General features: G+C 47.9%; 2 protein-coding genes across 7 annotated transcripts; both read left to right on the plus strand.

Annotated features, from left to right (window-relative positions):
- The first annotated feature begins 1943 nt into the window (after positions 1-1943).
- On the plus strand, positions 1944-10779 carry LOC120809294 (RNA-binding protein, mRNA-processing factor 2a). Its single transcript, XM_040162999.2, has 8 exons — positions 1944-2740; positions 4083-4160; positions 5671-5709; positions 5870-5932; positions 7154-7304; positions 8184-8332; positions 9512-9586; positions 9802-10779. The coding sequence occupies exons 1-7, from the start codon at positions 2486-2488 to the stop codon at positions 9575-9577; spliced, it is 801 nt and encodes a 266-aa protein (XP_040018933.2). The 5' UTR covers positions 1944-2485; the 3' UTR covers positions 9578-9586; positions 9802-10779.
- A 3827-nt stretch (positions 10780-14606) lies between these two features.
- On the plus strand, positions 14607-23066 carry cpeb1b (cytoplasmic polyadenylation element binding protein 1b). Of its 6 annotated transcripts, none has more exons than XM_078085997.1 (12): positions 14607-14802; positions 14983-15103; positions 16542-16769; positions 17670-17899; positions 18015-18267; positions 19501-19614; positions 19719-19823; positions 20149-20285; positions 20713-20911; positions 20986-21080; positions 21170-21250; positions 21607-23066. In XM_078085997.1, exons 1-12 carry the CDS (start codon positions 14788-14790, stop codon positions 21715-21717), a joined length of 1689 nt encoding a protein of 562 aa, XP_077942123.1. In that variant the 5' UTR covers positions 14607-14787; the 3' UTR covers positions 21718-23066. The 6 variants fall into 6 exon arrangements, with proteins under 6 accessions (XP_077942123.1, XP_077942124.1, XP_077942120.1 ...); XM_078085998.1 differs by having other exon boundaries at positions 19719-19808; XM_078085994.1 differs by having other exon boundaries at positions 14644-14802; positions 14983-15187.
- The last annotated feature ends 512 nt before the right edge of the window (positions 23067-23578 follow it).

The raw sequence follows: 23578 nt of genomic DNA on the forward strand, positions 1-23578 counted from the left end.
GTAGACGGAAAACATTTTGCACATTTGATTAATTGGTATTTTTAGCGACGGTTTTATTCTCATCCAATTTAATGTGCACGACATCTGGGACCCGCCGACATGTAAAAGACTTTTAATGAGGAGCAGCGTAAAAAAACACCATCTCTTGATAATTTCAGCTCCGAAAGTCCCGGCCTTCAGTATGTAAAGCCTCTGTGTCGACGTTCATGAATTTAGCTGCAAACTACGTCGAGGATTCCTTTGAATCCGCCGTGGAATCAATAAGACACAAGAGACAGCGACTCACTTTTCCTTTTTGACCCTTTGTGTGCGGCGCTCGTCCTTATTTCTTATCGATACTGGTTTCGTTTGTACAGTTGCATTGAAGAAGCAGAGGACAGACGCAACCAATTACAAATGGTCTTTTATTTTAATTTAATTTGACCTTTATTTAAGGATGACCTGGCCAAGAGGCAGCAGGACGCTCCACACGATGCGTGACACAAACAGCACAGACACAATACGCACGCCTTAAAAACGACATCTGTCGATTACTTTGCATTTCATGGATGAACTGGTTGTTTTCCCTTAAACTCACGCAGAACAAAGACCGATGCTTTGCGTTGTCGTCTATTCTTTGGAACACAACATGATTACAACTTATTGTCTCGGCCTAAAATGTCTGTTTGTATCTCCTCTCATCGCACAACTCGTTCTCTCTCTACAAGTATATTTATATAATCACCAGCCGGCTCGGTCAGTTGTCACAGAAAACCCAAAACACAGCCGGGTTTGTCTATTTTTAGATCAGACCTCTGAAGAAGTACACTGACAACCCCCCCCCCGCCATTCCTCCCAAAGGTCTGATTGTGTTCCTATACAAAGTCAGGAAGCTGTGCGGCCTTTGAGAGCTGCCCTGTTGAGAGGAAACGCAATGCATGCTGGGATTGCGTCCAGGGCCGAGCCTCAGTACAGAACGCGCCTCTTTCCCTAAAACACACACGATTACTTCTTCTCGTTGTGTTTATCGCCATTGTTGCTCATCTGAACATTGTCATTAGAATTATTGTTGCTGGGTGTGTTGATTTGGACGGAGCGGATAAAGATTTATCACTTTATTCATTCATCACGTGTGTGTGTGTGTGTGTGTGTGTGTGTGTGTGTGTGTGTGTGCACGTGCAGGCGTGCGTCGCACAACAGGGAGTCGACGATGAAGGTGAAGCTCTTATGACTAATAGTCCTCACAATTCACTTATTTCACAAATTAAAAAAATGCATATATTTTTTTATCTGATGAAGACATAAATAATAAGCATAACGTATGATATAATACATATAAGTATAGATTAGATTAGATTCAACTTTATTGTCATTGCACAGGGTACAAGTACTGAGGCAACGAAATGCAGTTTAACATCCAACCAGAAGTGCAAAATAGCAAAAAGTGCAGAGTCTGTGCACATGTGTGTGTAATAAGTGAATAAAATATAATAATAATCAAGTTAAATCATAATTATTGTCATTCATGTACCTGTAATAAAAAGTGCAACATTCATAAAATTACCTAAAGTTCCTTTTACATTTCTGAATGATTTGTTGAAACCAACAATGATTTTTGTCAATTTCTCTGTCAATTATTTTCTTAATTGATCGATTTCCTATTCGGTCTATAAAAAATCTGGTATTTCTCATTCCAATACATTCAGTTTACTGTCAGTTTTATAGAGAAAGAATAATTAAACAGAAGAAGCTGCAATATGAGAATTACAAATTTTCTAATAATTTTCCTAATAATTAAAATATAGGGTTTATATATATAAAGGGGTTAACTCAATCAATTTTTAATTTTTTTAAAAATGAATTAAAATAGATTGTCAGTTTCAAGCAGAATATCCAATATCATAAACAGATAAATTATTATTATTTTTCCAAGTTCATTTTCTTTTTTTTTAATTTTTGAAAGGCAGGTATACCAGCATCATACAAATGTACGTATTCAATATATTATATTTATTCAACATATTATATTGGGGGGCTGCGGCCCCCACACGGACGCGTCCTGCAACAGCTGAGGCGGATCTGCAGCGTGATTACTGCGACATAATTGATGACCTAATTGAAAAGCAGGAGGGGGGAGAGAGACACTCACTCAGCGGACAGGAGAAGGGGGAGAGAGAGAGAGGGAGAGAGAGAGAGAGAGAGAGAGAGAGAGAGAGAGAGAGAGAGAGAGAGAGAGACGCTGCCAATGAGAAAAGTTTACTTGTTCTTCCTGCGCGCAGCTGAGGCGCATCGATGTGAGCGCAGAGGCTTTCTGTTGTTTTACGCGCACGTCTTTCCTCCCCACACGTCTCTCACTCTCACACGCACACGGAGCACAAATCCACCCTCTCACCTTTCTAGTTTTAGCGAGCCGTCCTTGTCTGTTCCCCTTTCTTTATTTTGTCTCCCCCTTTTTTTCCTCCTTCCGCACCGCCGTTTTCCTCTCCCCCTTTTCTTCTTTTCATGAATGATTCTCTCTCGCAACACTTGCAAGACACCCTCGGACCCCTCTGCGCCCTCGGCCGCGCGCCCTCGCCTCCTCGGCAGCTCCAGACGCCAGCAGGACCCCCCCGGCAGCCTGAGGCGCACTTTGGGGAGGCACCAGTCCACGAGGAGAAGCTTGATCCTGTGCGCCGCCGCCGCCGCAGCCGCAGCTGGAGCCGCCGACATGAGCCTGAAAGCCGACGCGGAGCCGAGCAGCAACGTCTCCATCGAGGAGGAGGTCAGTGCGGGGGGAGGACCGGGGGGGGGGGGAGAAGAACGCGTTTCCGCCGGTTAAAAGGGGCTTTTCGCTCCTCTGGAGGAACCGCTGAGCGCAGGAATCTCCCGACGTGTTTTATTCCTAAAAGTATTTTTTTATTTTATTTTTCTTTTTTTTCAAATCCCATTGAAACGTGTTTGATCAGGTGTGACGTAATTAGTGCGCTTACATGAACCAATTAAGTTGGTAAGGCTGTTTGGATAAAATTGTTTCATTGAGGAGACGAGATTCTGGAAGAAATGTAGATTGTACTGCAAGAAAAAATGCTCTTTAAAAACCTGAAATGCAGCTTTGCGTTTGAAATTGTCTAATTTAGAGGAACGTCCACTGGCTGAAGTTCTACCAGGATTGTTGTCATTCCGCTGCCAAACTAAATAAGATGCGTCACAGACGCGTCAGCTTGTTTTTTCCATCGACGATGAGACTTCTGTTTTTGATCAAACTCTTTATAGATTTAATTTAAAACCGATACATGAGATAGTGTTTTGGTTATTTATGTATTTTAAATTGATTTCAATATACGTTTTTTATTATTAGATTTGAAACATTTAATCCCTGATTTAAACTAAGAAGTTGGACTTAAAATGAAACTTGTCAATGCTCGATAAGATTTAAAATATGTTGATTTATTTTCTTTTAAAGTGTGTGTGTGTGTGTCCTGCTATATTTCCTTTAATGACTCCTTGAGCGACTCTGAGGAGCGCTGGGCCCTTTTGTTGCTCCTCCTTTGTTCCATTATCTTTCAAAGACGCGTGTGGCCTCTTGACTTTTCTTTGCCTGGCTTCCTTTTTTTTTCGGGTGTATTTGTATATTTAGTCCCGAGCAAAGTTCAAACCGGAAGTGTGTGTGTGTGTGTGTGTGTCTGTGTGTGTGTTGTTGGTAGTTCGCTCCAGTATAAGTCGCCTAAATTTGACCGCTGCGTTTCAGATTGTCTTCGCCGGCTCTGCGCCGCTGCCCGTGCACACTTGAAAAATGCCGGCGTAGGTGAAGGGCCGCGGGTCTGAGGAAGGAAACGGTGTCACGCTGAGCACTGTTGGTCCCATTGTATGTGAGGCCCCCCCCCCCGACTGGGAACTAATGGGCCTCCGCACTGTGGCGCTTGTTTCCACGACCACAGCGGACTGCGCGCGGCTGCGGCTGCTCGGCAGGGAACGTCAGGGGCTCTCGAGCGGCACCCTGGGGGCCTCCGTCAGAATTTACTGTCAGAATTTATTTAAAAGAATTTACGAACCTTCTTTCCGCTCAGTTGATTTAGATAAACACAGAATAGAAGCACAACATTAAGGCATCTTTTTGTTTGCAGGTACGAACGCTGTTCGTCAGCGGCCTCCCGGTCGATATCAAACCACGGGAGCTTTATCTTCTCTTCAGACCCTTTAAGGTAAGTGTGTTTTGGGTGATTTGGTGTGTGCAGACTGTGTGACGCCGGGTTTCAGAAGAGTTGTGGAAAGAATCATCTGCACTCGGAGGAAGAGGAGTTGAGGTACCGAGGAAGCCGCTGTAATCCAGTCTGCAGGTTTTCCTTTTCGAGCCACTCCTCATGATTCAGAATTCACACAGGAAGGTTCATTAGCCCCCCCCCCCCTCCACCCCCCCCCCCGCCTAATGAACGTGCAGATATTTGCATATATGGAAATGAGGCCACATCATTGTTCGTCCACTGGCCCGTTGTTTTACTTTGCTTCTCTCGGGCCGTATTCTGGTTCCATAGACTCCCCTCCCACCCGTGTCCTAACTGGTCAAATTGGGAGAGGTGTCCCTCGCACATGGATGACCTCGTGGAATGTGTAAATGAGTAACCCTTGCCATTGGCCACCGGCCCCTCTCCGCGGCCCGGCTCGATTTTATTTATCACCCTCGGCTCCTCCGGTCGCTCCGAAAGGAACGCTCTTTCCCCTCCGGAGCCCGAACATGGTTTAAACCGTTTATCTGTTCAACACTAATTCTACCTCGTTGTTTTCATGTCTGATGCTCAGTCTGGTTCGGATTGTTGGAGGATTTATGACGGTGAAAAGTGTTTTAAATTTTCCACGGCTGTAAATCAGGATCAGCAGGATCTCCTCCGTCACGACTCCTTCATTCCTCCGCGTTCTTCCTGCGTGTTTGTGAGGCTCACATCTGATAACGTGTGCTCGGATCCAAACGCGCTCGTGGTTGAGGATGTTTATTTGTCCTCTAATCACTTCAGGTTTGTTTGGGACGACGTGGTTGTAACTTCTGTCGTTTAATCATGTTTGTCTGGTAATTAAAAAGCAAATAAACCGCTCAGAATAGATCTTCAGGGTAGAAACGTTGGCGTTTCCATATTTAATCATCTGACTCTCTGGTGATGGAACCGAGGGACACGGCGGTCGCCGCCATAAAACGACACCAGATGGCCAGAAAACAACTTTCTCTAAATCACATTCAGAAAGTAGATAACGTTTAAAAAAATGACAAACCATCGCCACATAATTCACAAAAGACCTTATCTATTAACGAGACTCAAAAAATAAAGAAATATTACTTTTACTGCCAGTTCTGCATTTCTGGTAAAGACTTATAGCTTTAATAAAAAAAACGTAATCATAAAATAAACACATGTTGAAAATGCAACGCCAGTTTTTTCCATTTTAGATACAAAAAGCCCAGAAGTTCGGCCTTCTAAATTAAAATCTCCTCTATCCCCCCCCCGCGTTGGCTAAATGCTCGACCGTATTAAAGACACAACGTTGGTGCAAAGTTTCAGACGTTCTGGCGGCGAGCTCTCGCTCTCTGCTGGCGGCTTTGTTCGCGTTTCACCACCACAAACACGGCGGCGTCCTGCTGCAGAGGCCCTGCAGGTTCCCCTCGCTCACGCCTGACTTCCTGCATGTGACTCCGGGATAATTGGCTATCTTTCTTCCCCGCAGGGTTACGAAGGGTCACTGATTAAGTTAACGTCAAAGCAGGTGAGTCGGCCTCGTCGTTGGACGGAGACGCTTTAATGCTCCTCAAAAGTTCTGCCTCACACTTTTAACAAAGTCTGCGTGGTGAATTCAGTCATGTGACGTTTCAGAAATGCAACGAGTTGAGATGATTATGGATTTTGTTTTTTCGTTTTCCTTCCAGCCTGTCGGGTTTGTGACCTTTGACAGTCGCACTGGAGCCGAGGCTGCCAAGAACTCTCTAAACGTAAGCGTTGTCTCCTTTATCTTCTACGTAGGAATCTTCCAGTCGTTGGTTTTTAAATGTGCTGCTTCAGTTCCACATTTGCCAAGAGGGTGAATCCCCCAAATCCAATTCATCTTCCTCCTCGTACCTTTAGTGCCGTTTTAAATCCAGATTGTTTAGGTGGATGTCCATCTTCTCCACCACAAAGGGACTCTGGACTCTGTCTCTGGTGCTCAAAGAAAGAATCTCTCTGCAGAAGTCATGACGCGGCTGCTGCAGATGAAGCGCGAACCTTTTTTGAGAAGTTTCACGTCGGAACTCCTGGTTGAAGGAAACAAACTGCTGCAGCGGCGCGTAGGAACCATTGTCTTTCCTCAACGTGTCGCGGCCCTCCAGGAAGCGTGCGCCCGGCGTGCTAACCAGCTAGCGCTGAAGTTGACGCCTGCGCGCTTCCTGGCAGCGACGAGGTTCCCGGAAAGCTTCTTTAAAAATGAAACGTCCGACTCAGAGATCGGCGGATCGTCTCCAGCAGATCGGACCTGACTCTGGGTCATTAATGGCACTGCAGGTCAAAGGTCAAACATGCATCTTTTTGGAGTAAACCGTCCCTTTCCCAGGAAATCCACACCCTTTGTCTCCTGTAACTTGGTGGCAGGGCCCTTTGTGCAGAGGGGCCACGATCCTGCAGCCTTGCGGTAGTTTGACCCCCGACGCGCCTTCAGCTCCATCGGCGACTTTCCTCGTGTTCGCACTTTACCGCTGAACCGCAGCACTTTGTCCTATGAGCCACATGTGTAGTGTAATCTGTACACCTCAGTAGTGTGACCGCCCATGTGACCACCCAGCAGCTCACACAGCAGCAGCAAAGCCTTCTGATGAGCATCACACACACACACACACACACACACACACACAGTACTACTCACCTGCATGTGGGCACAGCGCTTAGGGCACAAGAACACCAGCAGGGTTCAGCCACCAGGAAGGAATTACTCTCCCCATCGGCCTCCCCCCCCCGCCCCCCCCCACCTGTCTCTTGTCCTCCTGCCCTCTGGACTCGGTCCTCGGGGAGAGAAAGACGCGGTCTTGCAGGAGTGTGTCCGGTATTACAATACGCCTTTGTGTCTGTGTGGGGGGGGGCCGGGTGGGGTGAGACTGCTGAGTTGCAGCCCCTTTCTAAACTCAGCCCACCTCCCTTACGATGCATTGTCCTCCCTCCCTCCCCCCCGTCTCTCCCCCCAGGGAATCCGTTTTGACCCTGAAAGCCCCCAGACCCTGCGCTTAGAGTTTGCTAAAGCCAACACGAAGATGGCAAAGAGTAAGCTGATGGCCACACCGAACCCCACAAATATCCACCCTGCTCTAGGAGCTCACTTCATTGCACGGGACCCATGTAAGTTGTACGGCTGCACCACTCTTAGGCTCTTCTCGTCCACTTCTCACCGTGGGGGGGCGGGGGGGCGGGGGCACAACTAGTTTAACTACATTTAAGAAACGTCGTCCAGCCGACGCAAAGGACTAACTCACCTCCACGTGCATGCGTCCTCCCGCCTCCTAGCCGCTTTGCTTCTGTGCCGCTGTGGAGGCTCCACTCGCTCACCGGGGGGGTCGTGCTCTTTGCTTCGAGGCCGTAGATACGGGGGGAGAATGTTTATTTCATTGGTGTCCTCCGTGGTGCTTCATTTGCTGCTCGTGTTTCAAATAAACTTGATCACGATTAAAAACTAAAGCTCTAGTTGGCCGCCGTAGCATCGAGTTTTCCCATCAAATATTTGTTTATTTTGAAGTTTCCGGCTTGATGCGATCGGCTGAAACGTGGAATTTCACTCCAGTTCAAATCTTTCATGCAAAATTTGCAGTGTCTTGTGATTTATTCTTATGACTACTGAACAAATGTGGGTTTGTTCTCAACTTAAATATCACTGGTTTCCAAGCTGAAATCACCAAAGACATCAAACATGGCGGATTCCTCGTCGTCAGGCTCTAAAGCGGTTTTAGTTTAGTTTTTTTACGGCTGAATACAAATATTTGACAACCGGCTCCAGCTGCGCTTTAATAAACGTGAGAAACCAGTTAAAAGTAGAACTGAACGAGTGAAATCTGCCGTGACTCAAAGTTCTTACTACGACTCGTCAGTAATAAACCTAAATGTCACATCGCGGCAACACAAACCCGTCGGCGCGCCTCAAGGCCGCACCGTCTTGCTGTTGAAGCGCCGATGAACTCGGGTCAGTCGGCTGTGTTGTTTCCTCGCGTCCTCTGCTTCCCCCAGATGACCTGACGGGGGCGGCGCTGATCCCGGCGTCTCCGGACGCCTGGACGCCGTACCCGCTGTACACCACGGAGCTGACCCCGGGCCTCCCCCACGCCGCCTTCACCTACCCGGCGGCCGCCGCTGCCGCCGCCGCCCTCCACGCCCAGGTGAGGGACCGACCGATGTGTGTGTGTGTGTCTATCGCCACTTCAGCTAAACGCAAACGAAATGACTTGAACGAGACGCGAGGCCGCGCAGTCGAGCGCCACGGCAACTTTTCTTAGAATCGAATCCCAAATTTTTTCAAAGAATTATTGCATCCGTAATAAAAAATGCGATATTGGGAAAGTGAGTGACGTCTTTGGGGCAAAGATGTTCCCGCCAGGCCGCAAAACATGGCTAAGCTAGCTAGCAGCCGGCCAGTTTTTTTTTTTTAAATTAACTTAATATTTAACGATGTAATCTGACACAATTTGGATAATTAAGTCTTCTGCCATTGGCTACTATAAAAGTCATTTATTTTGGCATGGTACTTGTAACCCGAGGACCAATGGGCTGTCACCTGTCTCTGCTGGGGGCGGGGCTTAACAAGAATTGTGGGAATTTGTTTTATTTAAATTTATGGATGCACCGCTTCACTTTAACGTCCTTTAACATTTTAACATTCACATCCTGGAAACATGAGGTCATCTCGGGAACAAGTGGCTCCTCGAAGACAATGAAGCTAAAACCCAGAGTTACGTCGCATAAAAGGATTTAATGTCTTCATGCGTTCATGTGGTGTCACCTTCTGGCGCCGCGCGCTCGGATCCCTTTGTGGGCGTCTTTAGCTCCTTTCTGTCTGTGAAGATGTGTAGATGTTTCCTTCTTAGAACTCACTATTCAGTCTGTGCAGAATGAAATGTGCTCCTAATAAAACCGACCAGAGAGATTCACATAATCTAGTTTAATCTCACACAACAGTTTGCACGCGTTGTTTTGCAGCTGCTCTGCAAATATCTGGTGACCTTTATCCTCCGGGTGTTTACGTGTTCAAGCTAAACGCTGAGCGGTGGCGCCGATGGAAAATACTTCCTGTGTTTGGCTCATTTAAAGTCCGTCGTGATGTCACTTCCTGCTGCGACGGGGCAACTCCCCCGGAGGAATGAGAGCTATGCACTCAGGAACTGTCCGGCCTTGCTGTCGGGGGGGTCGGGATAGGGGGGCGATTGCAATCTGGTGAGAGACGGCTGCAGGTTCCCTCCCCGCTGACTCTCAGGCCTACGAAGTGTCGGATGTCTGAATGTAGAAGCGTGTGGTTGTTTCGTTCTCCGGCTCTACGTGATTGTGTGATCTTCGCTCTTCAGATGCGCTGGTACCCGACGCCCTCTGACACCTCCCAGCCTGGATGGAAGTCCCGGCAGTTTTGTTAGATTATTTCAGTAAGTAAACTTTCCTTAACGAAGATGAGCTGAAGTAAACCTGCGTAATGGGAATAACTCAGTACAGCGGCTGGCTGTTTCAGGAAATGTTTCTATTTGAATGTGTCATTTGTAGCCATTTATTCTGATCGTAATGTTCCTGTGCTGACAGCCAAAGTAACACCATTTAGTTAGTTATTTCTAAACGTGGACTAACGTTTGTCTTCCTTCTGCAGGCCTCTGGAAACCGCAGCCTGAAGTGAGGTTTACCAAGCTCTTCATTAATTAATTTAATCAGGTTTATTTAATGGACAAATGTGCATTATTATAAACTAACAGTATTTATATCGCCTCCCGATTGTCTCTGGGGGGATCTGAGTTGAAACCATCTTGCTGTTGACAATCTAAGCGTATCCATGGCAACTATTGCGGTACCATCACTTCAAATTAAAAGAATAAAACCTGTTAAAGGAACTTCGTGCAGACGGAGGGGGTGTGGGTCCGCCCCCCCCTTAGAAGCGTTTAGAGTCATTGCATGTTAGTCTTTATGGCATGAATTTAGAACGCAGACGTCGGTGTACCCTAATTTTGTGTTTGTTGCCTCTCTATGATTTTATTTTCGGGCCTAGACGGCGAAGCTGTTTGTTTTCCTGTAGAACCTCGTCTTACCTCGTATCTCGCATGGACCTCGTGAATGCGTCCCCACGTTCTAGAAGACGTCCCTCGATCAGTGTGCGTCCTTGTTTCAGCAAAGCCAAGCACAAGTGCTCCTGTACTTTCTTTTGCTTGATGTATATTTATGCTTTTTTTTTTTTTTTTTGTGCAACTTAAAAAAAAAATTAAAAAAAAGATGAGCCTGTATAAGTTGATGTTTAGTCGTGTTTTTCGGTGTGACTTTTTGATCCTATAATCCTGTTGACGTAGTTTTAAAGAAGTGCAATTTGTTTAAAGGGGAAATGGGTCTCTGAACGATGCTCGTGTCATTCTGCTAAAGTCAGATTGCTGTAAAACGGATCTGTCAGAATGTGAAACTGGACTTCAAATGTTAAAGGTTGTTTATTTTCTGGGGGGGGGGTGAGATGGGAAGCAGGATCAGAGCAATGGAGGAATTTAGTTTGTGGTTTAGAACATGTTTGTCTTTGTATCTGCTGTGCATAAGATGTAAAAAAAACTAAACTTATTCCCATCTTATGAATAATAAAAAAGTGAATGCATTCTGTCGTCTGTCGTCTTCATCGCTCAAAGAATCAACTCTGGACGTCAGATGTCGGCCTCAATAATTCATGCTGACTTCATTTCTGCACTGGTGCATTAGTGCCCCCCCCCCCCTCGGGACTCCCAGTGCCACCAGCTGCCCCCCTGCAGGGGGGCTGGTTAAACATACTGAGCATCGTACATCATATCCTGGCTCTGACCGGTTGGCCTCTATATGAAGTCTAATGTTTATTTGTAAGAACTAGTGCAGTTTCCACCTAATTAACCAACATGAAATTATTTTATCCTTTTACTCGTATAATATTTTAAATTGCTTCCTTGACCAAAAGATGTTCAGCTTTCTCTTTTCACCTTAATTGTACATTTTCTTTACCAAATCGCAACAATCCGCTGTGGATGAATCACAAATAAACTGCAGCCTTTGAAAACCACTCTTGTTCCTCAAAGGATGAAGACCATTTGAGATCTAAACCCCGAACCGCCTGCGGGGATTCGGTTTGTCCTTTAAGCAGATCGGTGCAGTCGACTTCACGCTCACACAATATTTGGATTGACATGAAATCAATGGTGTGAAGATGCAACATTTTCTCTCCGGTTTTCTTCTGCAGACACGAGCCGTTTGTCCGGTAGAAACCATCAGGAATTCTTTGCAGTAATATTGGCTCACGAGAGGCACAAAAACATCTTTGCATATTTAATCCGAAATCCTTGTTAGAATTGTTCTTTTCATGGAGTCCAATCAGAATAAATTTAGGGAGCAACATACGCGTTGCTTACAGATCTAATGTACATTATACCTTTTATAAATGTGTATATATGATATATTGTGTACATATGTACCCCACGATACGTTTACATACAATTTGATTCAAGTTATTTTATTTAATATTTTCTAATATAGAATACGCACATTTTTGCTTCATGTCACTGAATATATAAAAGATTTGTATCGGTCGCACAACAAAGCTGTTGAACTTTGGCAACTTGTTTAAAGTTAAAATAAGTATGTAAAGAGTTCTGACGTATTTATACTTTACTGCAGGACTTTGTCGCCCTCTGCTGGACAAACGTACACACGCCACTCTGCTGGAGGAAGTATTCACACCTTGTACTTTAGTACAAGTACAAATACCACAAGGTATACATACTCTGGTGCAAGTATGAACATGTAACTTCAGATAAATCATTTAGTTAAAACCTTTCAGGCAGCTCCAGCTTGTTCAGAACGCTGCTGCTTGAGTTCTAACAAAGACCAAAAAATGTGAGCACATTACACCAATTCTTAAATCCTTACATTGGCTCCCAGTATGTCAGAGAATTAATCTCAAAATCCTACTGCTCACATATAAATCACTACATGGTTTAGGGCCAAAGTATATCACTGATATGCTTCCACTACATAAGCCTTCAAGATCACTGAGATCTTCTGACACCATCTGTTCGTGATTCCCAGAGTAAATACAAATCATGGGAAAACATCATTTAGTTACTACGCAACAAACAGCTGGAATAAACTTCCTGAAGATTTAAGACTTAAACTCTGACCACGTTTAAAACAAGACTGAAAACTGTTATGTTCAGCTTCGCCTTCTGCTAAATTTGACCTACATTGCACTTTAACCTCTGCTTTTAATTATACAATTTAAATAAGATTTTAATTTATCATTTTATTTGCTGTTTTTAATTGTATTTTTATTCCTATATTTTATTTCACTTTATTGTATGAAATGTTATGATGTGAAGCACTTTGAGTCTGCCTTGTGTATGAAAAGTGCTACACAAATAAACTTGCCTTGCCTTGATTAAATCCTGGCTACTTAGAATGTAGAAGTAAAGCCCTGTTTTGATATGTAGACTTATCAGACTTCAACTAATTATTCTGATCGTGGATTCATTTGCTAAAAACTCACCGTGAATCAACTGTTTGAAAAGGAAAAGGTGATCAAATAAGCACCGCGAGTCTGAAGTGAAACCGTCACTTTTATTCTCCAACAAATAGCACAAAACCAAAAGTGTTGGATACACATTTTAAATGAGTATTATAGTTATTATTAGTAATGTTAGTTAGTTTAATGCAGCAGCGGCAGTTGAAGGACTTTCCAGAGTGTCAAATAGAAAGACTCATGACGGTGGACGAGGTACTCTGGGGTTTTACTCAAGTAAAAGTACTAATACCACAGTGTATAACTATTAGTAACTAAGAAAGTAAAAATAAGAAAGTATCAGCATTCAAATAAAATCATGTTACAGCTGGTAAAAATACTTTATAGAATAGAAGTACTTTATTGATCCCCGCGGGGAAATTCAAGATCCAGGTAGCTCCTGACAATATACAAACATAATATACACATGCAGTTAAACTATTAAAAAGGGTTTATCAAAGAAAGAATAAAGTTCAGCACCGACCACAGAGCCATCCTTCCTCTTCGTGCTTCCTCCCCACCTCCTCTTCCACCACAGACTGGTAGAACATCTGGAGGAGTTTGCTGCAGACGTTGAATGACCGCAGCCTCCTCAGAAAGCACAGCCGGCTCGGCCCTTGTCTTGTCTTGTGTTGGCAGACCAATCCAGTTTATTGTCCAGCATCACCCCAAGATACTTGTATGTGCCTCCTCCACCTCCACTTTGACCCCCTCAATGGAAACCGGTAGCACGGTGGGCTGAGACCTGCGGACATCCACCACCATTTCCTTGGTCTTAGCAGTGTTCAGTTGTAAGTGGTTGTGCTTGCACCGTTGCACAAAGTCCTCCACCAGGCTCACGTACTCCCCTCCCTGACCATCCCTGACACACCCCACTGTTAACAGTGTGGTCTGAAAACGTCTGCATGTGGCCAGACTCTGTATCCTAACAGAGGTCAGAGGTGTGCACGGTTCCCCGTGGTGCTCCGGTGCTGCAGACCCCAGTGTCTTCAGTGTGACGCGCTGCGGCCGCCCTGTCAGGTAGTTGGTGATCCACGATACGAGGCGATCGTCCACGCCCCGTCTGCATGAGCCGGTCTGCCAGTCTGAGGGGTTGGATGGTGTTCAAAGCTCTGGAGAAATCAAAGAACATGATTCTCACGGCACTTTCCCCCGTAGTCCAGGTGAGTGTGCGTCCCACGCAGCAGGTACGTGATCGCATCGTCCACTCCTACCTCCTCCGGGTATGCGAACTGTAGTGGGTCCAATGCGTGTCGTACCTGAGGTCTGAGTATGGCCAGTAGCAGTCTCTCCTCTTCTTGGGGACATATTCTGCCACAGGTGTTACTCAATAGAAATACAATGAGATTTACCACTTCATTATTTCCCATGAATTATCTAACCCGGCAAAGTATCTGTCAAATATTTAGGAAAGCACCAAATGCAAAAAAAAATCCAGTTGAGTTAAGTTAAGATCCGTCTGCAGGTAAACATAATTATTCAATACAGGAAAGAACTGAGAGGAGCCACAGAAATGAAATGTGTATAAACGTGTGTATATGTTTCAAATGAAATCCTAAATATGTGACAAGTAAAAGTACTTATATATCTTAATAACAATATGGTCCATTTTCGTATTAAGATACTTGTGAATACTTTCTTATTATCCCCACCATCTATTACTGCAGGTATGGATGCTCTCGTATAGGGTTGGAATTTTCCTCTTCTTGCACAAGCAAATTATATCATTTGCTCTCATAATGGAAAAACCTGACACATGAATACAAGTATAAATATTATCCACTCAGAATATTAACAAAATATATATAATACATAAAAAACAACAAAAAATGCTTTAAAACCACTAGAGCTCAAACACTCTGGGTAGTTAAATAAAGCTTTTAACATTTATTTGAACCAAACAGTCACGTGGCGCGCTGTTTGATGCGCGTCACGTGACCGCCCCTCCGGGCGCGTGTCATTCGCCGAGCGCACGTTTTCCGAATTGAGCCTAATTGTGCGGCGAGCGGCGCGTCTTAAGTATGTCCGCTGCGCGGTGCCGGCGGGTATTACCGGGACGTTCCTCCTAAGCAGTCAGTCCACGTCATGGCGTTCTCTCTGGTGAGTCCCGTCCCCCAACAAACAAACAAACAAACAAACAAAGAAAAACACACTTTTAAGCGAGTCGCGTCGTGCACTTTTGACCTTTTCCGCGACGTGAAGCCGCCGTCGGTTAGACTCCATGTTTGTGTGTGTGTGAGCGCGCTAGCTCCCGCTTAGCTTTGTCTCCCCCCCCCGCAGAGAAACGAAGCCCGCAGGCCGGACAGCCCGGACCCGGAGACCCCCGCCCTGTCCACCTGCAGCAACGCGGACATCTTCCGCCGGATGAACACCATGCTGGGCAACGCTCTGGATTTCAGCGGTGTGTGCACCACCCCCACCAGCCACAACCACCACCACCAGCACCACCACCCCCACCCCAAGGGGAAGCCAGACCTGCTGTGTGGTAAAGTCTGCTTAGTGTTCTCCACCCTGCAGCAGGTCGAGGGTGGTGTTGCCTTTTTAGATGCCCCCCCCCCCCCTCCGTTGAGCCCCTCTAGTCACTGATCTCCATCACCGAACGGCACAAAAACTAAGCAGTTTGAAAGTGGAATAAATGTTTTACGTAAGGTGGTGTAAACGGGTGGTGGTGACCTTCTGTCACCTGAACTATATTCATGTAAATTATGTGACGGCTTCGAAGTTAAAGTCCAAAAAACTAATTTAATGTGCTGCAAGAATAAAACCAACAAGCTTTTTAAAACCCTTTTTTTCAACCAAAGTTGTATTTGGAGTTTTTTATGTTCCTGCAGAGGTCGTGACCCCCAGCGGAGCTCCTGATTCATTCCGCTGCTGTTTGCAGCACAGTTCAGACCAAAGAACCCGACTGCAACTTGAACCTTAAGTTCTAAATGAACTGGTTGAACGTCTCTCCTGCGGAGTCATTGTGCAGAACTTTGACGTCTCTTTTAAAAAGTGGCGTTTGTAGATCGGAGCTCTGTTCATCTTCTCGCCGACGTCTGTGGATGATTCGATTTCCGCTGGCTGTGCTGAATCAGGGCTGCAGCTGGAGGCGTTCCAGGCTGTGGAGAAGGTTAAGGGAGGAGCTGGCCGTGCTCCACATCTCCTGCTACAGCAGCGAGGCGTGACCCCCCCCCCCCCCCTGTCACCCCCCCACCCGGCCATTTGTTCACCGTGTGCAAAAAAAAAGCCCAGGATCGATGAGTCTGATTTAGCAGCTGGTCTTTTTGCTCAAATCCGGAGTTTCTTTTTTTTTTTTCTTAGTCTGCTGAGTCATTTGCTCCCACGCTGCCTCCCACCATGCCGCTGTGGTTCTGCCCCCCCCTCCCCTCTCTCCCTCCCTCCCTCCCTCCCTCGCCGTCGGCTTGCAGAGGAAAAACCAGGAGAGACGAGTATCAGCAGCTGCAGTCTGTCCACGGACTCCGAGCGGGGAGGACTTCTATCAACAAGCAGATTGCTCCGACTGGAATTTTTCATTACAGTTGTTGGGCAGGGAGGGGGGGGGGGTGAGGGAGGGGGGAGGCGGGGGGGGTGATGTCATTAGCTGCTGATGCACTCGCACACCCCTGCTATGTCACATGCTGCTAGGTGGGTCAGTGATGCGGACGGAGATGCATGGCAGTTTCACCGGGCACAGAGGCAGCAGGTTAGCGTGGGGGGGCTGGAGGGGGAGGGGGGCGTCATGGAGGTTGGTTTGCCGTCGGCGTTTCCCTCGCTGACCTTCGCGTGTCGCAGACTGAAGCGACTCTTCTAACTCTTTTCTCTCTCTCTCTCCTCTGAACCGGGTCTCGGCCTTGAAGAGTCGGAGCTGGCTGCGGTGGGCAGCAGGAGGATGCTCTTCCCCAACAACAACAGCGGCGGCGTGCCCGGCTCCCGGGACGCGGCGCCGCCCAGGGGCCCCCCCGGCGTCGCCGACCTGGGCCTCGGCCTCCAGTCCCTGCGGCTGTCTGGCTGGGACCGACCGTGGAGCAGCCAGGACACGGAGGCCCTCCACTCCCCCTCGCAGGTCCACTCCAGCTCGCCCTCCAGTAAGTACCGGCCGCCGCGTGTCGTCTCGTGTCCCGGGGACCGTCGCTCCGCGGCCTCGTGAGGTGATGTCATAACCCCCCCCCCCCCCCCCCCACTGTAATGATGTCATAACCTCCATTGAGATGAGTAGCTAACAGCGGTCGCGCTCTGAACGCGCTGCAGCGTCATCGGCGAGGGATGATGTGGCACTTTTTTTTTTTTTTTTTTTGCCTCGCTGCATCTCTGGCAGCCACAAAAACAACCTACTGGAGGAACTTCTATGCCCCCCCCCCCATAAAGCCCCTCACCAGCCCCCCACAAACCCCCACTGAAGTTCCTCTGAATATTTGAAATACCTGTTGATTCAGACCAGCATTAAAAATGACAGCAGTGCAGAGGACCGGCCCCAGTTAGCTTGCGTAACGCTGAGATGAGCAATGTGGGGGGGCAGGCACTATGATGGGGGGCAGTGGGGGGGCGGGCACGATGATGTGTGTGTGTGTGTTTCTGTGTAAATGCATGTGTGTCTATACACAGACAAGGCCCCACTTGTCGTGACCCATTCTGTAGTTTTAACGCTGCTCGTTGGAAGCGACGTGACTCATTCGGCGCTTTCCTGAACCGGGTCTGGGGACGGATCCACATGGGACGGGGCTATTTAATGAGCGCGCCCCCCCCCTCCCCGGCAAGGCCTCGTGTGCGCCATTGCGGGGGAATCTGTCGCCTCAGGAAGGGAGCAAACAAAGCTCTTGGAGACAAATTGTGCAGCAAAGATTAAGATTCTTTTGAAATACTTTTTAAAGCTGTAAGATTCACGACTCCTGTTAGTTTATTATTAATTAACAAACCATTAAATGGACGGCTGTTTTATTCCGCCTGAATATTATCTGTGAACTGAACGTCCCGTCCTCACCCCGCAGTGCTGGGGATCCTCAACAGCCCCTTCAGCAGCATCCTGGGGAAGCCCCACGGCTACTTGCCCCCCGAGTCCATGAGCATGACGGCCGACTTCCTGGAGAAGTTCCCCAGCATGGCGCGCATGGCCAGCCGCCTGGACTCCAGCTCGCTGCTGGACTCCCGCTCCAGCAGCCCGGAGGACTCTGAGACCAGCGGCTTCAGCTCCGGGTCGGACCACCTGTGTGACATGCTGGTAGCGTGGGGGGGGGGGGGGTCATAGTGGTTTTAGAAGCAGACTCGTGTCTTTGTCGGTCGTGATAATTCAACCTTTCATTGGATAAGTGCGGCTGTCCGTTTCCTCCCTCCAGTCGACGCTGCGCATTTCCCCCCCGCTGCCTTACCTGGCCTCCAGCATGCAGAAGGATCTGCTGCGTCTCAGCTCCCGCCTGGACCCGCAGGACTCCAGCTCCCCCATGACCCCCCCTCCCAGCGCCAGTCCGACCTCCGCCATTTCGCGCCGCTGGCGCAGCGCCAGCCCCTGGCCGGGGGCGGAGCTGCTGGACCAGTCGGACGACACGTTCAGCATCGAGAGGGAGGCTCGTCTGCACCGACAGGCTGCAGGTAGATCTCCTCCCCCCCCTCCCTCACCTGTGTGGTGGCAGATTTCTATTTGCTTTGATGGTACGTTCGCTGTTAGCGCAGCGGCTAAAGCCTAGTTTATGCATCTGCGTTTTCAGAGCTTTTCACACCTCCTTGCGTGCGTCGAAGGCAACGCAAGCCTCCCGCAGCGCATCAGGCTGCGATCGGTCCGCTAACTACGTCCTTTACGAAGTCTCACATTTCCGCTTTCACAGCCCGATGCCGCCATTATTAAAACGAAGAATGTTTTTGCGAGAGAACGGATCAGATTTAAGAACTTTAGTGGGAAGAAATGCGTAAATATCAGCGCTTCTACAAGCCGTCATTGGCGGGTTGTAGAAGCGGGTTGGATTCACGGAGGGAGATCGCCGCAAACGCCGGTTTGCCGGTCGAGAGGAACAAAGTTGTGGAGGAAAATACGGGACAAATGTGTCCGCGATGAAAAGCAGCAGTGTGGATGCACGGGGCAATAAAGTCTATGATAAATAAATATATAAATAAATAGACGTGACTCTCTAGGTCGTCTTCAACCAAACACGTTACTCCACCTGTTGGAGGTGAATCGCTCTGCAACACACGCAGGACTTTAGATCCATCAAGTGAAACGAGTGCGTCGATGCTGAAGCAGAAACGTGCGCCAGCGTGCGTCGCTAGCCGTCCCTCAGGTTTAAAGCGGCTTAGAACAAACACTTAACTGCTGTTTTTTATTGTTTCGATGAAGAAAACAACTCTGACAATTGCAAAGTGAAGAGAGAAGAAACCTTTGTTCACCTTTCTGTAGTTCTTTTACATTACATGTCATTTAGCTGACGCTTTTATCCAAAGCGATGTGCATTCAACCATAGGACACAAACTCAGGAAAACAAGAAAGTGCAATTTCCTCAAATAAGCCAGTTTACAATTTGCTATAGATGAGTGACGTTACAAGTACAATTTAAGTGCTGCAATTTGTTAGTCTTTAGTCGAGGTAGAGTCTGAAGAGGTGTGTCTTTAGTTTGCGGCGGAAGATGTGAAGGCTCTCTGCGGTCCTGATGTCTTCATTTAGGAGCAGGACAGCAAAGAGTCGAGACCTAGTCGAGTGTTTTGCTCTCAGTGAGGGAGGAACGAGTAGTTTTGCAGATGCAGAGCGGAGAGTGCGGGCTGGGATGTCGGGTTTGACCATGTCCTGGATGTAAGCTGTTAGTCTCCTCACACCTTCTTCTCTGGCCTCGTCAGCTGTGAACGAGGCCACGTTCACCTGGAGCGGTCAGCTGCCCCCCAGGAACAACAAGGACCCCCTCTACTCCTGCAAGGTCTTCCTCGGCGGCGTTCCCTGGGACATCACGGAAGGTAACGCGATGGAACAAACGCCCCTCGTGGACCAGTAAAATGCTTTCTACTCAACGTCCCCCCCCCCCCCCCGGACCCCCTAACCTGCTTCTGCTCCTTCGCAGCCGGCCTGATCAACACCTTCAGCGGCTACGGCCCTCTGACGGTGGAGTGGCCCGGTAAGGACGGGAAGCACCCGCGCTGTCCTCCCAAAGGTAATGTGGCTAAAGGTAACGACGAGCTGGTAGGCTACCCCCCCATTTCCTTTATTCACTGGTGTTTGGGCACCGCGGGGAGTCTGTAGAGGTGGGCGACCGACGGGGAACCGCACGGTGATCTTCAAACATCTCCAGGTTTCTGTGGTTATTTCTCGCTGCATGGAATCTTATTCCCTTTTTTCTGGTCAGCCATTATTTTAAGTCGCCGCGGTCTGAATGTCGCGGGTTGTATTTGTCACATATTGCATGTTCATTAAATGTGAATAATTTGAAACAGTTTTCCAACCGTTTGGGTTGAATATCTAAGCAGCCTTGATAAAACCGGTGCTTCCTGTAGGCTACGTTTACCTGGTGTTTGAGAACGAGAAGTCGGTGCGAGCTTTGCTCCACGCCTGCTCTCAGGACCCGTTCCACCCCGAGGACAACCGCGAGTACTACTTCAAGATGTCCAGCCGCAGGATGCGCTGCAAAGACGTGAGCTCCACTCTTCTGTTACTCGTTTTAGCTCTAAACTACCGGCGGCGTCTACGTGGTCCTTTTATCTATAGCACTTTATTCTGAGGTAAATGTCTTTAGATCTGCTCAAACACTCAAGTCTAAAACTTCAGCTTAATTGATTGGTCGTTGACCAAGTAGCAACTATTTTGATCATTAAAGGTTATCGACATTCCTCTGGATTTAAATTATTTAAATTCGGTCATTCCTACAAATTAATCAAAATAATAGAATGAAAATATAAATAAACCCAATAAAATGTACAGTAAAGAGCTGACTATTGACTAAGAATCTGACCTTTTACAGTGTCGTTGACTCGTAACAAACGCGTCGCCTGCGTAACTTTGTGCGCGGCGGCCGTTGTTCGTCTACGTTCCTGAGCGGCCTGTGACTCCGCCCCCTACAGGTGCAGGTGATCCCCTGGGTGATCTCCGACAGCAACTACGTGCGCTGCCCGGCCCAGCGTCTGGACCCCAGCAAGACGGTGTTCGTGGGCGCTCTGCACGGCATGCTGAACGCCGAGGCGCTCGCCAGCATCATGAACGACCTCTTCGGGGGGGTCATGTACGCCGGCATCGACACGGACAAGCACAAGTACCCCATAGGTGGGGAGGGAGGGGCTCGGGGGCATGTTCGTCGCCACGGAAACCTGAGCTAAGCATGTTAAACCTTTTTTCAGGCTCTGGACGCGTGACTTTTAACAATCAGCGCAGCTACCTGAAGGCCGTGTGCGCCGCGTTTGTGGAGATCAAAACCCCAAAGTTTACAAAGAAGGTAGGAAGCAGATTTATTCAGTGAATAAAAACGGATTCTGACACGTCAGTAGTTGTGAGCAGAGTGATTCTGCCCCCCCCCCCCCCCAGGTCCAGATCGACCCGTACCTGGAGGACTCCATGTGTCAAGTTTGCCTTCGCCAACCCGGGCCTTTCTTCTGCAGAGACCAGGTCAGTGGGGGCGGGGCCTCTGTTGCCTTGGCGACAGTGGGACGTGATGGTGTTTGGGCCCCCGATTGGACAGGAAGTGTCTTCTGCCTCCTACAGGAGTCCATCTTCTCCTCACAATGCCAATTTATACACTCGAGGGAAGATGAAAGATTTAGTTTCATTAAAGTGCAGTGAATTTGCTCCAGTCTCATTGAAATCCACGTATAAAAAGTAGAGGAGCACTAAAGAACTTGTTGGTGTTTAGTGTCCATAAATGTGCTATTCATGTAGGCCTGCTGTATAATCTGAGTTATAACTAAACAAATGATGGAATAATCCTTAATAGAAATGCCCCCCCCCCCCCCCCCCCCCCCCAGGCCTGCTTCAAGTACTACTGCCGCTCCTGCTGGCACTGGCAGCACTCCATGGACATCCTGAGCAACCACCGGCCTCTCATGCGCAACCAGAAGAACCGCGACTCCAGCTAGAGCCCCGGCCCGCAGCACTCTGAAGGGCCAGAGCGTAGAAGACCCCCCACCCACCCCTTGACAGGGCGGGGGGGCAAGGCTGCCCGCCATGGAGAGGGAGCACGTGTGTCCGATGGCCCTCGGCACGGGGGGCACCGCGGCACTCCACCGGGAATCACTAGAGACGTTCACTCTTTTGCACTTTGCATTTTTGCTGTTCACAGGGGCTTTGCACAGTGACCTTGTGGGGGGGGGGGGGGCGGGGGGGCAGCGGGGGAAGGGTGACAAGACAAGGGTGCCCTTCACACTTATGCATTTTTTTTTTTTTTTTTTGCCCATTCCTGGCGGATGGACCGGTGGGCGTCGGCCAAAGTGAAGTTTATTTTTCCGTTGCATAGTGAAGCGCCGCCATGAGTCTCGTTGGCAAACGCCATTCAGTGCCTTTGACTTTTTATTTTTCGCCCCCGTCACCGTGCCCCCCCCCCCCCCCTCCTAACCGCCAGTTGGCATCTTTATTTTTTTCCTGTTCAAGCCAACTGGTGTTTCTTACTTTTTGGGACGTGAATGTTGGGCTTCATTTAACCAGTCGCATTTCAGACATTTTTACGCAGTTTTTTACTAATTTGTACACAAACGGTTTTAAGTCATGACATGAACATTTTTGAACAATTCTACCAGGCGGCTGTTTTTTTGGGGAAAACCCCTTTTTTATTTTCTCATACAACTTTTCCTGTAGCTTTTTTTTTTTTTTTTTTTTTTTTTTCCTTTTTTAATTTGCCCTCCCAAATTTCAACCGAACGGGCACAAAATGTTATAAGAACTACTTTAACTTTGTTGGTCCAGTTGTATTAAATGTAAGTAACCAAAGTACTGGACACGCCTCAACCTGGGCTGTCCGTCACTTCAAGCACCTGATGGACCCGTTGAGACGCGAGCGAATGCGCATTTGACTGTACATGGTTTGGGGTTACTTTAGAGCACTTTTTAATTTGCACGTGTGGAGCGGTGGCAGTGGTTTTTAATCACTTTTGTACATCAGCAGGGGGACGCGCCTTTATTTTGTTAGAACAGCTGCTAGTTTCCTGTTGAATGTAAGAACTTCCATTGAGCTGATAAACTTGATCGATCCGGCGCTTGAGTAGACCAGTCGGCGCTTTCTGGTCCCATTTCTGCCTTCCTGTTCCAGTCGGGACGCTGACGCATAACGAGCCGCGAGTGTCCCCAGTTTGTCCCGCTGAGCTTGTTGTCTTTTGGCCCGGCTGCTTTTTTAGAGTTTTGAAAGTCTACCTCATTGTGGTCTGCCAGGTTTGCTGCTACTTACAGCTGTGGAGTTTGTTCAGATTGGGCACAATAAAGGTGTTTAAGCATTACCCGACGTGTCTGGACTCTTCATCTCGTTCTGGTTTAATATGTTCACTCGTCCTCCGATCGGAACGCAACTTGGTGCACTTTCATTTAGTCGCTGAAGAGTCAATATGTGACTAGATTCTAGACAGATTAAATGAACCGAACGCTTCAGATGTCAATGACCTGTTTATCTACGCTGATGTGGACCATCTAGTCTTGGGAAGGAAAGGGGACATTTTGATGCAAATGACGGTTCCAGACTACAGACGGCTTCATTTCATCGACACCCTGAAGAGCAACGAACATTTGGTCCAACTAAAACTTCTGGACCTCAAATGCTAAAACATCCTGTGGCCCCGCGTGCTCTTCATGCTCGACAACGTCTCTGCTCCCGATGAGACAACGGCTGTGTCTTGTCGGATTTTCTCCCACATCTGTCTGTTGGACCCAAACAATGTCCCAGAGGTGTTCCATCGGGTTTAGGTCGTGTGATCCTGAGGGACACTCAATGGTATCAATTCCTTCAGGTGCTGCC

This window comes from Gasterosteus aculeatus, chromosome 12 (genome assembly GCF_964276395.1).
Source record: "Gasterosteus aculeatus chromosome 12, fGasAcu3.hap1.1, whole genome shotgun sequence".
Classification (NCBI taxonomy): Eukaryota; Metazoa; Chordata; class Actinopteri; order Perciformes; family Gasterosteidae; genus Gasterosteus; species Gasterosteus aculeatus.